The sequence below is a fragment of the Cinclus cinclus genome, chromosome Z (assembly GCF_963662255.1).
Source record: "Cinclus cinclus chromosome Z, bCinCin1.1, whole genome shotgun sequence".
NCBI lineage: Eukaryota > Metazoa > Chordata > Aves > Passeriformes > Cinclidae > Cinclus > Cinclus cinclus.
Window position 1 is genome coordinate 49,482,516 of NC_085084.1, and position 16,959 is coordinate 49,499,474.

Here is a 16,959-nt window from a genome sequence, read left to right on the forward strand (position 1 = left end):
CAGCATCATTTCAGAAATAGATTATAGAAAAACAAAATTCAAATTTTCTCTTCAATTTTTTCCATTTCCTTTTTTCCTATTACAGACAGCATAACTCCTCCCTCTGCCAACCCCTCTCCAGCAGTGGGTTAATTAATTTGCCCTAGTTCACTTTGTGTTCCTTAACTTCATGGAAGCTAGGCTAAATCCTTCATCTAAACCCAAATGTCAGTGAGAGAAGTCTGTGAGCACAAACTTTAGGTTTGGATAAGGAACTGTGGTGTGATGCTGCAGTGCAACACCCCTCCCAAATCCTTCTGAGCTCCACATACTCACTGGGCACATGAGCAGTAATGATCCTCAACTTCACTCTCTCCCAAGGTATGGTATAACACAGATATGTCAGATGAGAAACCACAAAACTGGGAAAGAGGCAAACCTTTAGGTGACAGGTGAAGTCTGATGCCTCCAAGTGCTCAGAATCAGTGCAGTCAGGTAATGTGAGAAACTATAAATTCATAGGTTTCACTATCTCAGCTGACACTCTGCATTATGTTTCAGTGGCAAAACAACAAGTATCTGTAGAGGTATGTTCTGTGACTGAATGGCTGCATGTGTGACTGAGATTATCACACACATGACAATGAGGGAGGAGGGAATAAAAAGAGGAAAATACATCTTAGAAGTTACTTATGTTTAATGCTTAAAAGTCTGAATGCACAAACAATAATCTACCATTATAGAAGTACTGGTGGTCAATACAATGCATTAGAACTATGTACAATGACACAGTTTAGTATCAAAATCTTTCTACAATGTAGAGTATTACGAAACTGTTAATGACATCAAACACTAAGCACTTAAGACACCATTTTTTGCTACCACATTTGGAACTTCAATAAACAGTCCATTTTAACTTGCAGCATCAATCCATTTCTAGTATGAAATTAAGTAATTTTCTACTTATACAATAAGATTTATCTACACGGGTCTCTTGATTTTGATCCATAGCAGCAAAGGCACTGTACATCAGCAGATCCACAGACTTAAAGATTTTTTTTAAAGCATTCAAAAAAAAAAAAAAGTCACAGATCATAGTTTAACAGCAACAACAACAACATAAAAAGATAACACGTTGTCTCTGGCACAATGGCTCAGTCTGCGTCCGTTTTAGGGACATCCAATCAAGACTTGGATTGAACTGCTGGCGAACAAAGCAAGTCCTTATCCCAATAAGAATCCATTCCTTTTTGTATGTTGGAATGAGTACTTTTGTAAATCCTACCTCAGAGGTCATTGCTTTTGTAGTTTGTATATTGGTAGGCATCCATTCTTATTTCAGTGCAGTTTCCAAAGAACATATCAAATATTTTTCATAATCTCTTGTAATTGAAAAATTGCCCAAAGACACATATCCCCATTTTCAAGGAAACATTGCAGAAGTTTCCAGAAGTAACAAAGGTGATTCTTTGAGGCAACTTATTGTACTCTCTACAATATAACAAAGAGAGGTGTTTATATTAAAAAACCTAGCTTGACACCAAAATGCTTTATGTTTATCAACAGAAAAGCATTGAGAACAAATCTGTACACAAGATGCTATGTTAACATTGCAAATATATAAATTAGCACATTCTTACTTAAAGTGAACTTAATTTAGATGTGAACTGAATTTGCCATTCATCACAGGCATGTAGATCACTGGCTACAGTTTGCAATTTCCTAAGTTTCCAAGACTGTCTAAAATAGTTAAGATACAGCATCTTCCCACCAAATAATTATACTGTAATAACACTTAGAGGTCTCATCCAAGAACAGGACTAAAAAATATAACAAAGTTTATTTTTTTAAATAGAAACTACAAGTCTATTTAGTGTAATTTTAACTATCTCCTGAACCTCCTTCTCCAAGATCCCCAATTTATCCACCTGCAAAAACACAAGTATATGATGCATCTTTTAAACTAAAGCCGGGCCAGACAGCTTTATTTAGTCAGTTCATTGTTAGAAAGCCTTCTTTAAACAAAATAAATACATTACAGCTATAATACATAATTAAAGAGTCAAGGTCACCGCTAAGTATGCTTATTCCATCTTCTTCCAAGTAGGTATCTGACAATTTGGTATCACAAGTTCTTAAGGAGCATTCACAAATCAATATCAAGTTAAGAAGCTAAAAATAAATTCTACAACTGTGATGAGTGTTTAAGTTTTCAGTTTAGAAAGAAAAAAAAAGGAATACACAGCAAAGTGCTAGGAGAAGGAGTTCTGTCTGCATTCAGATTTGTCTCTAATAAATAACTTCATAGACTGTAGCTTTCTTGTCCCCAGAGCCAGTGACAATGTATTTGTCATCCACAGAGATGTCACAGCTAAGCACAGATGAGGATTCTTTGGACTAGAAGAAAAAAGGAAAAAGAAAATTACATCTTTCCAATCCTTCAATCCTGAAGGGCTTGAAGATTAATTGGAAGAATTTATAGACAGGGAATACATGAAAAGCTCATTAAAGTATCAGCACCGTAGTGGCAATTTCTTTTTAAATACTTTTGTTCTACAGAAAGATCTATTGTAAAATAAAGCAGTGGTAGAAAGGGAAGTAAGTATTATGGACATAGAGGTAATCTATCAATCAAACAAACAGAAGTATTCCTTTCTATATGCCTTAGAAGGAATGAGCATTTATTGATATTTTATACATTTGATTTGCATAAAAATGAATGAAAACCCATCTTCTTCCCACTTTTTTTTTTGTTGTGAACAAGAAATTCACACAGAGAAACACTGCAAAGCCCTACCTACCCACAGGTATGAAACAAAGAGACTCCACAGAACTAACTGTATCTCTTCTCACTACTTTCCCAACACAAGAAGACAAAAGCTTTGCACAAAGGAATTTATATTATCATAGAAGATGCAATTAGGTAAAGACACTGTGGTGGAACAGGATACACAGGTGTGTAGGAGCTGGATGGGACACAGGATACAGCAGGATGCAGTAGCTCTGTCTCTTCTGGCTTTGCTGTCTAAGATGAAGGGTATGCATTGCCACATTTACCTTGTTGTTTCAGTGTGTGTTTTCTTTACATAATATATGTCCATATGATTTTCTGCCTGTTATCACAAGAGCTAAACACTTCCCAATCATGTTGTGTTTTCGCAAAGACACCTCTGTTCACTGCATTAGAATTTTCCTTACCTATCCCTCAGCAAAAAAGCTGTACTGGAGTTTTAAACATCACTTTTAAGGGTGGTGTGCTCTTGTTAGGATGATTTCGGCTGTCTGTGGGGGTTGGTTCCAGAAATGGAGGGTTGGTTTCCTAGTCTACTAGGAAAACTTAGATACTATCTTTCTCATGTCAAGATAAACTGCACTGTCTCCCAAAGTGGAGACATGGCAGACATCAATACACATTAAATTGGTCATTTAAACTAGAGCCAGTTAAACAGTTACATTTAATAAAAAAAAATCCCAACCTAGAGATACCTGCAGGTGAAAGAAAGGAAAGATATGCCAAAAATCCAACTCTTCTACAGTAGCACTGAAAATACCATTAAAACTGGGCTCAGTGGGACTATAGATAGGTTAAAGCTTCCAGTTATACTTCAGTGGGGCCCTCCATATCACTTCAGTTTTCAGTTCAGGAGTCTGCTGGTCCAATCCATCAACACATCTCATCCAAGAAAAATACACATGTTGAATATAACTTCTGCTGGTTTAGCTACATTTTAGACCTTGAGTGACTGTTCACCTAACAGCATGACTTGGGTACTGTATTCCACCAATATGCAGAAGAAGGTGAGAAAGAATTATTTAATTAATTAAGAACAATTTTGGATTAAATTTTGGATTGGCTACTTTACTGTAAGAGACAAATTAGTAATGAAATAGTAGAAAGGACAAAAGCATGTCTTTCTCTAATTACAGACAAACTTTTTAAGGACTACCATAATTAGCTGCATTTCCACCTGAAAACTCCTTAGGCTACTGACAGACCCCAAGATGTGCAGCTCCACTAATAATACAATAATTATACTATATTATTACTAATTATTATTAATAATTACATTTTATAGTAATATATATGAAAAATAGCTTTTAGGAGATTATTACCTGGAATATACTGGCTCCATAAGGTGTTCTCCAAGCATTAAGAAGATTATCTTTTCCAGTGCTTACAAACCATTTGCCTGCAACAGATTGTTTAAATGTTATTGCTACATTTTGTTTTCAAGGAATACACCTTAAAAAGAAACAGATGATCATAACAACAAAGCATTCACACATATCCAAAGAACAGTAACAGTTTCATCTAGTAGCACTACGATGTTCCATCACAAAATAAGCAGTACATAGAAAAAAGCATTCAGATAGAGTTTTTAAAATAAACTTCATATTTAAATTTAATACCTAATTTTTAACTATACTCTGTAGTTTAATAGCTATATTGCACTTTCATTTAAAGGTAACCTTGAATGAATTTTTTGTAAAGGAAAACACTGACATACAAAGATTTGCTTACCACAGTGAGCAAACTTGAGTGACAACACACAGCTCTCATGAAGATGCAGCTGATACTTGTCCGGCTTAGTAACATGCAGCACCTCAACATTGCTGTTCTCCATTCCTACTGCCAACCACTCACCAGTTGGACAATAGCCCAGTGAGAAGATCTGTAATTAGCATAGCACATGCTTCAATCAGTAAAGGAATGAGCTCGAGATATTCAAAACTGACCCTTGCTACACTGTTAGCACTATGCAAACTCAGTTTTGGTCTACAGCAGTTTTAAAAACATGATAATCCAATTACTACAGTAATCAAGATAAATTTGTTCATGTAAACACAGCTGCAAAACTATGCTATTAAATGTCATTAAAATTGCAACAGTGTAGTACCGAATCAAACTATAAAAGTTAACATCCAAGCTTATCTGACAGCTTTTAGAAATATTTTCATGAAATATTTTTGAACTTGAATCTACAGAAACGGCAACAGATTGCAGACAGGAACACTTTAATCTGGCACTTGTTTTATAAATCTGATTCTCCATTACTGTCATGGGAGAGGTACTAATCTGTCTAACAGTCATAATCCAGATAGACATTTAGCTGACACAAGAAAAAGACAAACAGAAATCAGAGTATGGAATATGAGACTAAGTGAAAAACTGGAGTTCTCTTTTGAGACTGCTTCTTTTGCTTATAAAGAAAAAAAGAAAATTAAAAGCATTTGTTTGTTTTTAAAAACCATGAGAAAATTTTGTTAACATGTCAAAGGTTCTGAGAATGAACCTGTGACGTGAAGTCATGTTGCTGTAGCTGTCTCCCTTCTCTGAGATCCCAGGATCTGACTGTATTGTCCAGACCTCCTGTCCATAATTTGGTGCCATCATTAGAAATGTCAATACAGCTTGCTCCATCTGTGTGGCCCTGAAATTGCCTGAAAAATATTAAAAGAAAATCAGCAGATTTTGAGCAATAATACAAAATAGCTTCTTCCAGTCCCTCAGCTGTAACTTAGTTTCCAATAGCAATCCCAGATTAATACAAACTCTGGGACAATCATGTGAGTTCTGTGATGAATTGATGATGCAATCAGGCCAGACAGCTAATGTGATTTCAAAAGGAACACTTTAAAAGAATCAGGTACTCTGGAAATCTTTGCTGCTGGCTGTGTGATACCCACTACTCAAAACAGTCACTCTCCCCAGAAGACTGTAGCATGAAAAGCAAAATTACCTTAAAGAAAAATGTGCATATCACCAAAGTTTAAAAAAAAAGAAGTCAAAAAAGTCTAAATGGAAACATCAGGTAATAAAAGCTTGATTTTACATGCAACACTGATATTACATGTAACAACATACACACAGTGCAGTGCACAGAGAGGCTCCGTGTGACCAGCTCTTAACTTAAGCACCAACCCATACTCCTGAAAGGCTAAGTCTGCAGTGCAGTAATTTGCACATACCTTTACTCAAGACATATTTGCTGGATCTCTGATTAAAGAGATTAGAGCAGCGTATTGCACAGAAGCAAAGAAAATCATCTGTTCAAGGAATCTACAACAGTATTGACATCAGCTAGTATTTAGGGAAGTATAGTTATGGGCTGATCAAAAGGCCTGGAACAATGAAACTCTCAAAACCTATAAATAATCATATACACTTTTGTCAAGGTATTACCATGGCTATGCTGAACAACAAAATTCTGAAAACATCTATGCATGGAGAAAATAGAATATATAAGTATAAGCAAAAGCACATTTGTAGCTGTGTCTAAGTAATTCTTCACAACCTGATGATCCAGTTTGGTCGACCTACCTTACTAAAGTCTGGTTATGCAGATCCCACACTGCAATGTTGCCATCACTACAGCAAGAAAAGCAGACCTTGGAATCAGGGCTGATAGCTAGGGCATAGCAAGCTGGAGCAGAAGATGTCAGCTCTGCTTTGATACGTGGAGTTGGAGCTGCCAGGTCCCAAATGGATAATGTGCTGGCTTCCCCACCAACAATGAGGGTGCGGCCGTCAGGGAGCAATCTGCAGGAACGGATGTAGTTGTCTCTGTTCTGTGGAGATAGAAGCCATCAAGAGATTACTCATGAGGAAAGAAAACAGCATTAACACGAGAGCAGAAATCCATAAAAGCATTGTATTCCCTTCTGATTTTAATGAGCCATTCATACTTAGGACAACGATAAAGTGTATTAATGCCAGAAAATTACATGACATTAGGGAAGTACTTCAACTTGATCTACAAAATTCAGCAGTGAGAGATATTTAATCTTAATTAGCATCAAAATGCAAAGACCTGAACCCAGCCCAAAACAATCCAAGATAGCTGAATTTGACAGCTGGTGTAGAAAGTTGTATTTTCATACTCTGTTTATTTCAGCACATTAACCTCTCAGCATGGGGGAGTACCAAATTCCCTGCACACTTTCCCCCTTCCCATTCCAGTGAGACTTGCTGCCACCATAGGGGATGTCAGAGAAAAATATTTGGGCAATTTTCCTCATTTGTGTAGTAACTTGTGTAGCAATTCATTACAAGTCTACATGTGCTGCACAGTTCTCATTTTACTGCCTCTGTAACAAGCAGCATCATCTTACCAAGAACTGGTAAATGACAAGAGAAAAGCTGCTAACAATAGTTCATCTTGTTAGCACTTTCAAATAATTTGTGCATAGCACTCAGGGATATTTTTAATTGCCACATTAAGACAGGTCAATGCATTCATACACATACACAGACACAAAATATGTGACACAATCCCCAAATAGTCTAAGACAATACAGCTGCAAGACAGCAATTTTTAGCATGATAGGGTATCAACAAGCTGTAATATTGCCAGCAAATGTCAAAGTTTATAAACAATATTTGCTGTGCTGCCTTTGATCTTTCCTCCTACCACAATTTTAGGATATTATAAATGTTTTGAATCTTCATGGGGGAAATAATCCACAAATATGGTGGGTATACTTCAACCTCATCTATAACAGAAACAACAAAATTACAAATGTAATACCAACCTGTGATACCATGACAGAAACCAAATACCCACTTGCCCTTTACACCTCAGTGGTATAATTGCAAACTTCACACAACGTCCTATCTTCTTTCAGTGTTATATGCTGCTGTTCACCTACCAGGCAGTCCAGCTGAGAGACAGGGCTCTTGTTGCCAGGGTGGCTGATGTCCCAAACCTTGACACACCCCTTCCCACCCGTGTACACGTGTCTGGTGGGGTTGCTGATGGTAACTGCACACACAACTTCCCCGTGGTTCAGGGTGTTGATCTGACGGGCATGGCGAGGGATTCCCGGGCCGATGAGGGCATCAGGAGGGAAAGGAACTGGCTGCATCTGGCCATCTGCACTGACATGAAAGGAGTAGGCTCTGAGAAGAAAAAAAAATTAGGGGGTGATTTAAGGAATTTTACTTCAAGCCTGTGTATGAAAACAGAATCAAACATGTGCTTCCACTGCAGGCATTCAAGTTGTGCCCTCATCTGCACTTTTTCACAGATATTTCACAGATATTTCACAGAATATTCTGAGCTGGAAGGACCTCTCAATGATCAGTGAGTCCAGCCCTTAAGTGAATGGCCATATGGGGACTGAGCACATGACCACCACATTAGCAACATGCTCCACTCAACTGGGAGTTGAGCTATCAGGTATTTTAATAATGTAAGGAAAAAAAACATGTATTTATCTATAGCATGGCTCTCAAAGCATAAACATAGGTGCTCAGCTTTAAATGTGAAAAGTCAAGCACCAATCAAATGAGCTTTTACAACTCACATTATGATGGTTTCTGGCATGAGTGAGGCTATATGACACCACTCTTAATTTTGGATGGGGATATCACTGCATGCAGAGAAGGGAAGTCAGGTTGAGTCAGAAGACAGAAAGACAGAAATAGTTGACTGGTTGCTGCCAGAGCATGGTGGGTAGCTGCATGCCAGGGGACATTTGGCTGCTCGCTTTACTGACTTTTACGTGGTGGCTCCAGCTGGACTGCTGCCAATCTGTCCCAAATGTACTGTGGGTCCCAGGCCCCTTGAGCAAAACTGCTCAGCATTGTACCTAAGGATGCAGCAAAACTTCCACCAGCACTGAGGAGTTGAAGTCCTCAAGGCACAGTTGCTGACAGCTGACATGACAGATCAACTAAAATGCACACTGCAATGCAATTTTTTGTTTTGTGGGTTGTTTTGAGTTTGAGTTTTTTGTTGTTTTTTTTTTTTCTTTTTTGTGGACTTGACACAACTCCTACAGATCCCAATTCCTCTTGCCAAAATCAGGCCTCTCACTGAGAAAGAATCTGTTCTGTGATTGCCACTTATGCCACCTGTGAATAACCTATCAACAGCTTTATCTCAAAGCATTTTCCAGACAGAACAGTTAGGTTGTGAAATTGCCTTATTCTGAGAGGCTACCTGATATATCACATCTATTACAACAGCACAAAATTTTTAAGAGGGTTTACCTACACATACCAAGGTATGCTTAATGGAAGGCTTTAATTTTCTTAGACCTACAAAATCATCATAATCCACTGTCACAATGGTGGGATGAGAAAAGCTCACAAAGAAATTGCTTTATGAGAACACTTGTAAGTTCACTTCCTTAATTGATATTTCAAAGTGACTAAAGAAGGCACTATTCACAATTAAACTACTGAATTTGTCATTTAAGATTCATAATGCATTAACACTAGATCAATAATTTTCAGTGGGACAAAATGCATGAACTATTTATATACTATCTTTCAGTCAGTATTTATATACTGTACAATACTCAAGGGTTGATACAATACCAAAGTGAAAAAATTGCTATTAAGGACCAGATCCCAAATGTACCATATGCTGCCCACTCATTTCAGGACACTCAACAGTGCAGACAATTTACACAAATTTCCCTATAAGGTAAAAAAGGAGTAAATGAGAAAATAACAATCCCAGAGGTGTGACAACTATCACACTCCAGACGAAGAAAAGTCAGTACAATCATGCTAAAAGAACCACAGATTTTAAAAGTTTCAAGTCCCCGATAGACAAGTGACAGTTAGATTTAATGCTTAAAATAGACATCAACAGAGCAAGAACATTTAAAAATCTTGGAGATATACCGGAATTGAAGTGATTTGATTTCAGCTTGCTTGATGTTTTATTCCTCTCAATTTCAGCAGAAGTAAAATGTGAGCATCTGGGAGATCTCTGAACCCCTGCAACTGCCATTTCTCTCACCACAGCAAGCAAAGCCTAGTGGGTCCAGAGATGCTTCTTTCCAGGTGACTGGCTCCATCAGGGATGAACTTAAATCCAGTGAGCATTTGAACGTTACATCAAGACATTTCTTAGCGCCCACTGCATATAATGGAGGAAGATCTGTGCCCCAAAGAACTTTTAATGCAAGCAGCTGGTCGGCAAGCTGCTGTACATCAGCTTCCACACCTGCCTTATACATTCACCTAACAGGATAGCACAACTAGCAGAAAAGTAAATTAATGTGGTTACCAGTGTGCAGTGCCTGAGAGATGAGGTCTGGCTCATGATTTGTGTGATGTGTGTGCACGAGGAGTTACAGGCACTAGGCCTGATCACTCGTCACCATAAATTGTTAATCCTGTGTGTCTGCAAACTCCCTGGTGGGTAAGTGTATGCATTTACTCACACAAATCCAAGTGTGATTGGATTAACCCCAAGCACCCCTACACAAACACGTTCACACAAGAAAGAGCTGGAAAAGGACTGGCACAAACACTGCTTGACCATCAAACTTTACAGTTTTGAATATTTACAAACTTTACAAAACTGATCACATCCTCCCAGAAGTGTCATAAGGAAGTGGGATTAGATGAACCTTAAAGAAAATCTGGATCAATAGGGTTCCAATTTGTGTAGCTGCTTTAGTTTTTCTCGTCACTACCTCAAGAGGAATATGAGCAGAGTTCTTTGTAATTTTTCTTCCAAGGCTCACAACACAAAAAGTCTGGTAAAGCAGGTCACATTATATGGGTCAGTTCCATCAAGGATGAATCTGAGTATTATCATAAAATAATTCTTTCCAGTATTTTCAATCAAACAAAACATTTCAGTATTCCTTTTTCTGCACACAGCTGCTAAGCTTGCAAGTAATTGCAAGGCTTTTGTGAACAAAGAAATAATTTTTCTAAACTGAGAAGCAGAGTACAGTAGAGATGGAAAACGAGATCCCATTCCAGCTTGCATTTCCATAAACAACCAACCAGTCAGATTTGAAGCTCATGTCCTTTTTTCCATTTATTTCTGTCTCCTTTACTTTGTATCACCCAGTCCATGTAAACTGCTACAGTCGTCAAAACAAATTTCCAAAAGCAACTTTAAGATTACACAGTGATTCTCCTGCTCCTGCTGAATAGCTATACTTATTTCTATTCATGCAACAGTTTTCAGTAGCTAAGGGGAACCAGCAGTGACTTCCAACAGATGATTGACTTTTAAAGCTGAATTTTTGATACTCACGGTTTTCCTCCTGGGATGCCTGTGAGATTAGGAGGGATGCCTGGGACTCGCATGTGATGGTGTGGATCAAAACCAACCTACAGTTTTCCCCAAGCAAAACAAAAAGGTGTATTAAAGTAAGAGTTAGGCAAAGGAAGACTGTTTAATTCATGTTCTCCATAGCACACTCCCCAAACCACAAAATGAGTGAACTAGAGTTAACCCCACAGGTCTCATATTTAATACAAACAGATCTCAAACCATATGCACTAACAGCAAACACCTACCACTGGAGATCGCCCGTAAGCTGCTGCTGCTGCCGCTGCTGCAGCTGCTGCACTCATTTGAGGGGAAATATTGTGTAGACCAGCATAGGCAGCTCCAGGGCTGGTCAGCTCGCCATTCATACCAGCATGTGGAACGATACCAAATGGAGTAGGATAAGGACATGGTACTGCCATAGGTGTTCTTAAACCTGAAGCTATAAGAAGAGAGAGGAAAGTGAGAAGTCACAGAGGCATTCTAGAGCCATCATATGAAACATGAGTTCGAAAAACTGCAAACAACCCCACAAATAACCCAAACCAACCAGCCAGCCAGCCAAGGAAAGCCATGCAACACTGTACTTCAGTGCTAAAGGACCAACTCAGCACCCAGTTTAAGCATTTGTAACATACTGACTTGTCACGACAGATTTAAAGGGAGCCTGACAAGGGAAAAATGGTCACTGTTTCACACCACCAAAATACATGGACACTAACCTATTGGGTCCACACCTGGGGGTTTGCCAGGCACTGGCCTCAGTCCGGGAGTGGAGTTGCTGCCTGGAGTTGGGGCATCAGTCCGTGGAGTTGGAGTATTTGATTTAGACACAGGAGTAGTAGATTTCTCATTCTAATCACCAAGAAGGAAAAAGGAAGACAGTTCATAAACTATTTTCTCTTTACAGCTAGTGATTAGTGATATTAGTGATATTTATCTCCTAGGTTTGGGTTTCAAGAGTCGTGGCAATGAAAAGAAGATGAAGACACTGAAAATGACAGAATGGCTTTGGTAATTAACAACAGCCTTCACAGCTTTTCTCATCAAGAAAATCTGTATGATTCAAAATTAGGTAAATGACTGAAAATCAGTGCCCTCTGACAATTGGAAGCATATGTGAAATCTGTCAGTGGTCTCGCTATGCTCATGGACCTGCTCCCAAAATAAATTTCTGTGAGGGATGGACAAGAGGAGCAGAAAAGAAGTGCTGAACTGACCAACTACTCATACCCAAGTGTGGTGCTAGAAACACAGGATGAAGACAGTGACAGGTATAAAATCAGGAACTGTGCAGTGCTGCTTTTGTGACAGTCTTGTTCATCAGACACACCACTGATTCCCAGGTCTGAACCTGTCATTCCATCACCTTTCCTGAGCACTAAATTCACTTTAAGCCTTCTTTTTATTTATTTTATTTCTTTAAATAATTGTATACCCTACCCTGTGAAGAGCTGAGAAGGGAATTACTGTGCAGCTCAGGTAGGTGATTAACTATGGCCACAAACAGTAAAGGAAAGAACACCCCTTGCAGGCAGTTCTTTTCTTTTGCATTATGATTTGTGATGCAAGTCAAGGAAGGCTCTTGTAAATGACAGATTACTTTTTAGATAGAAAATAAAAATTATTGTTGTTGTATATAGCCTGGTAATTCAAACAAAGGTAACAACCAAATCACATCCACGCAGGGAACTGAATTTGCTGTAAACCACAGCACGGGAAAACAGCTCCAGAAACCCCTGTGTACTTTTATTTATTCTCAGAATAACAGTTCTTCATATGGAGGAGGAGAAAAATATCTCTCAGAACACCACATCTATCATCTACTCACACCACCAGTGAAATAACCTCTTCCCATCCCAAAAAAAGACTGTGGATTTTCTATTATTTCACTAGACTCTCTTGAAAAGCTAAATTAAACTAATATTAAATTGATGCTTCACTGTGCTTTATTGACAGCTGTGAAAATACGAATTTTGGGGCAATACAATGCATTTTGTAGCACTTACAAGGCTAAGTTCTTTGGATTTGGAGGAAGGAGTACTGCTAGAGGATGCAATAGATGCCGGACTAATTGGTGCATCTTTTTTCAGCAGTCGAGTCTTGTCCAAGCCATTTTCTCGTGGAGAGTGTGCAGGGCTCCCACGGGGAGAAGAAGGATCCTAAATATCAGGAATATGGGTTAGCATAAAAACTTCATACTAGCCACTAGAGTTTGGGTCTTGAGCAGTCCTCAAATTGGAATGAAGGTCTGTCAGAGGAAGTGACATATTCTTTCCATTCTGTATTGATTTAGCTGATACAATTGCAAAATTGGCGGAGATAATGAAGAACGATTTGGATTTTTTAAGAACTCTTAAAATTTGATTTCATTAAACCGTGAAAAATAATGCCAAAAAATCTATGGATATTGAAATAGGCAAGTATGTGGTTTTTTTTAAGTGATAGATTAAAAAGATTTAATGCATTTGGCAGACCTGATAAGGTTCACACATGAAGTCATGCCCAAAGTGAAAGAAAAGACAGACACTCTTACAAGATTCACCCCCTCTGTTGTGTTGGGCTGGCTTCAAATATCTCAAGAGAACTTTTTGTTCAAAGGAGAAACAAGAAGTACTTTGTAGAAGTAAGTGTTTCAGATCTATTTGTATTCTAAAGGAAGAGGATACTACTGGATTCCCTCAGGCATTTCTAGATCCTTTATGAAGGCAAATGCCATAACTCATAAAAACAATAGGCACAGAAACCACTGAAGATACCCTCACCACCATTACTGTAAGGTAGAAAAAACACCATTGTGCATACCTCATTGGAAACATCAACTACCAAGTTGTCATCACTCTTTTCACCATCGCTGTCCTGCAATGACAAAACACAATGTGTTAAAAAATTTTATTTAATATCCCAATGTCTCTTAATAACTATTAAAACAGAGGGTGGCTGCTCACAAATCTGCAGTCTACCATTCACTTTTACCAAGCTTTATGTGGTAATACAATTAAAGTCTTTCATTCACCTATGGGACTAATGCTTAGCAGGTTGCCACAACTATAGCCAATTTTCCCATTGGTGGAAGACACAGGATGAAAATCTTCATTCAAAGTGGCACTGCACTATGAAGTGGAGTCAAGATAGACTTCGTTAACAAGTCCCAGCCTAACTACAGTTCAGCACTATTGTCACGCAACTTCCAGGTGCTTTGTATTTATATTGTTAAAAACAGTAACAATCACACACACCAAAATGTTTAATCCAGCAGAGACACTAGGGGTAGGCAGCAAAGAATAGTTAAAATTTGAACCTCATTTTAAAATTAGTTATGCAGCAGAAATTAGGTGAAATTACAGAGGAACACTGAAGTTCAACAATACACAATGTAGACAATCTACTCACATAACGAGCTGCTATTTCCTTCTCTTCTGTTTTCTGTTTTTTACTATCTGAAGAATAATCTGTTGAATTTCTGTGCTTTTCTGCTGTTCTGAAACTGGCTGAGGGAGATACAGAAGAGCTCTGCAGTCCAAAAAGAGAAGAAAGCATCATCAGGCCCTCATTCTTAACAGTGGTTCATTTGTCACTAATGTTCAATACATCTTATGCTGATAGTATGATCTGTAGCTGTTCTCTCAGAACACCACAGGTTGGGTTTAAACCAGTGACAGTGACCCAGCAAGTGCCTCATATCAAAGACTGCACTATGCATTGCAAGAGACAGAAACAGGTCATAGTGACAGGTCACAGTGGCTATCTGCACTGCCAATGGGATGAATTTTATGAATACTGTGCACTGGTCTTGTTTTGGTTTGTTTCCTCTACAAATACGCAGGGTTAAGTCAATAGTCCCAGAAGAGGGGTGTGTATTTGCACATGCGTGTGTGTTTGCCTGTGTAAATCAAAAAGAACAAAGAGGCTCAAGGCAAGTCACACTTCAGCAAACATTTGAATGAAGATTTCTACCAAAGAAATAAGCAAGCTTTGAACAGTTTTGAAGCAGGCAAGAACAGAAGAAAACATCTAAACTCATTTTATTTTGCTGCCTTTTACAATTACAGGCTATGCCTGTAGCAGAAAGAAACAAAACACAGACTGGCTCAGTGATTCTCTTGCTATTCTACAGTTCTCACCTAGTAATGATTGCTAAAGAGCATACATAGGGACAGGAGAGAAAGGAAGATAATGTGTACTTTATGCACTATCATCCAACAACTCCACTCTACTCCATTAAACAAGGCAGGCAACATTTATCAAATTCAACCATATTTCCAAAGGTTTGTGGAGCCTGTATCTTCGTATACAAAAAAGGAAGCTATGAAAGATGCAACATTCCCTCTGGGACTGATTTTAGTAGCAGCAGCAGCTTTTGGCCCTAGTTCAAGAAAGCATTTAAGTATGCACTAAACTTTATCTCACTCTGAAGTCAGTGGTTGAATGTACATAAGTAAGGATGTGTTCAGGCTTTCTGCAGAATTGGAAATGGCAGCAGTGGAGATGAAAATAATTGTCAGTTGAAATCCTGCTGACTGTTTCCATCTCTCTCCTCCTTTTTTTCTGGGGTGGTGAAGAACAACCAAATAATTCCTGACTGATGGATTTTAGATCCTCCCATCCATCCAGAAACACTTGTTTGGGGTTGTTTCCTCCATGCATGTTGGACAGCTGTTGTTCCACATAAAACTGTACAACATAGCAATTTGGTTTTGGGGTTTTCAGTGCAGCTATTAATGTGAACACAAATTAGCATTTCCATTGAATAACTTCTGTTCCACCACTATTACAGAATTTCTTCTTTTCCTTATTATATCACAAGCTTCTGGTAAGGATTAAGAATACTTAACCACAGAAATTAAGCTATGGTTATTGTCCAAATCATATAAGAGAATATTAATACCTACTGGGACACAGGCCCTCCTCTCCATTTTGTTGAAATTTCCCGTTCTGAGAACAGCAGCTCAGACTAATGAGTGGTAGAATTTGCAAAAATCTTCCATATTTCTTACTGATAATTGTTAATTACTTTCTAAGAACATTGAGTGGGAATTAGAATTTTAGAACAAAGCTAGGATTGAAGGCACAGCCTGTGCCCTTCCCATACTGTGCAAATACATCTTAAAATACTAATTTAGTTTCAAGCAGATCATTAATCAATGATTATAGCAAATAACGCAAACTAACAAAGTTATTTTTTGTTCTGAAGTGACAACACATGTTAAGACATTTGGAGACAGCAGTGCCAGGCTACAGAAGCCCTTAAAATAAAGGCCAAGTAGAAACACAACATTAAATAAACTGATGACTTGAAAAATATATTTGTTTCTGCAATGATATAGCATAGCCTTTTGCAAAAGATTTTTATACTTAGCTCCTATTACATTTATATTCATTTACAATTTTGAAGGCAGTAGATTGTAATGTGAATTCAATTCATTATTTTTCAACTTCACCCTACAGAAAGCAATTTACTTTAAAACGAAGAAAAATAATCACCAATAAACTAAAAATTAAAGTGGTGTCTAAAGAATTAAACTACTGTACTTATTTAAATAGAAATATTTATTTTCATAAATCTGAAACCATACAGTTGAATTTTTCACAATCTGGTTAGCTATGTGCTATAGATACTATTTTAATCTTTGATTTCACTACTTAATAAAGTAATAAATTGAAAGTCCCTATTGGAAAGATAAAGTAGCTAATTATCACTAGCACATTGAAGGATGAGCACCACATTGGGCATTGGGGCAATGCACACTGCTTAATGGTTTATTGCTTGATGGATCTGACCTTATACTAATATGAAAAGATCCTCCTGCAGTATTTGCACTTGACATCAGCAGAAAAAATGGAGACAACTCACCTACTGACAGCAGGCATAACCTCATTTCCCAATCTGAAATTAGGCCAGTGTACTAGGATTGGCATTATTTGGCTTCACGAGCCAATTACTACAGAG

At 38.0% G+C, this 16,959-nt stretch overlaps 1 protein-coding gene across 14 annotated transcripts in view; it reads right to left on the reverse strand.

Moving 5' to 3' along the window:
- Positions 1–736: 736 nt before the first annotated feature.
- LOC134056819 (transducin-like enhancer protein 4) overlaps positions 737–16,959 on the reverse strand; it is a 97,161-nt gene continuing 80,938 nt past the window's right edge. For 7 of the 14 annotated variants that reach the window (XM_062513698.1, XM_062513697.1, XM_062513700.1 and 4 more), the window contains 12 exons: positions 14,403–14,522; positions 13,815–13,868; positions 13,019–13,171; positions 11,732–11,864; positions 11,258–11,451; positions 10,992–11,068; positions 7,630–7,879; positions 6,302–6,549; positions 5,274–5,421; positions 4,502–4,652; positions 4,093–4,169; positions 737–2,376 (listed from right to left, as the gene is read on the reverse strand). In XM_062513698.1, the coding sequence (XP_062369682.1) occupies positions 2,269–2,376; positions 4,093–4,169; positions 4,502–4,652; positions 5,274–5,421; positions 6,302–6,549; positions 7,630–7,879; positions 10,992–11,068; positions 11,258–11,451; positions 11,732–11,864; positions 13,019–13,171; positions 13,815–13,868; positions 14,403–14,522 (1,713 nt within the window). In that variant the 3' untranslated portion in view covers positions 737–2,268. Of the gene's footprint in view, positions 2,377–4,092; positions 4,170–4,501; positions 4,653–5,273; positions 5,422–6,301; positions 6,550–7,629; positions 7,880–10,991; positions 11,069–11,251; positions 11,460–11,730; positions 11,865–13,018; positions 13,172–13,814; positions 13,869–14,402; positions 14,523–16,959 lie in introns of all 14 variants that reach the window. The other 7 variants (XM_062513705.1, XM_062513703.1, XM_062513702.1 and 4 more) reach the window with 6 other exon arrangements.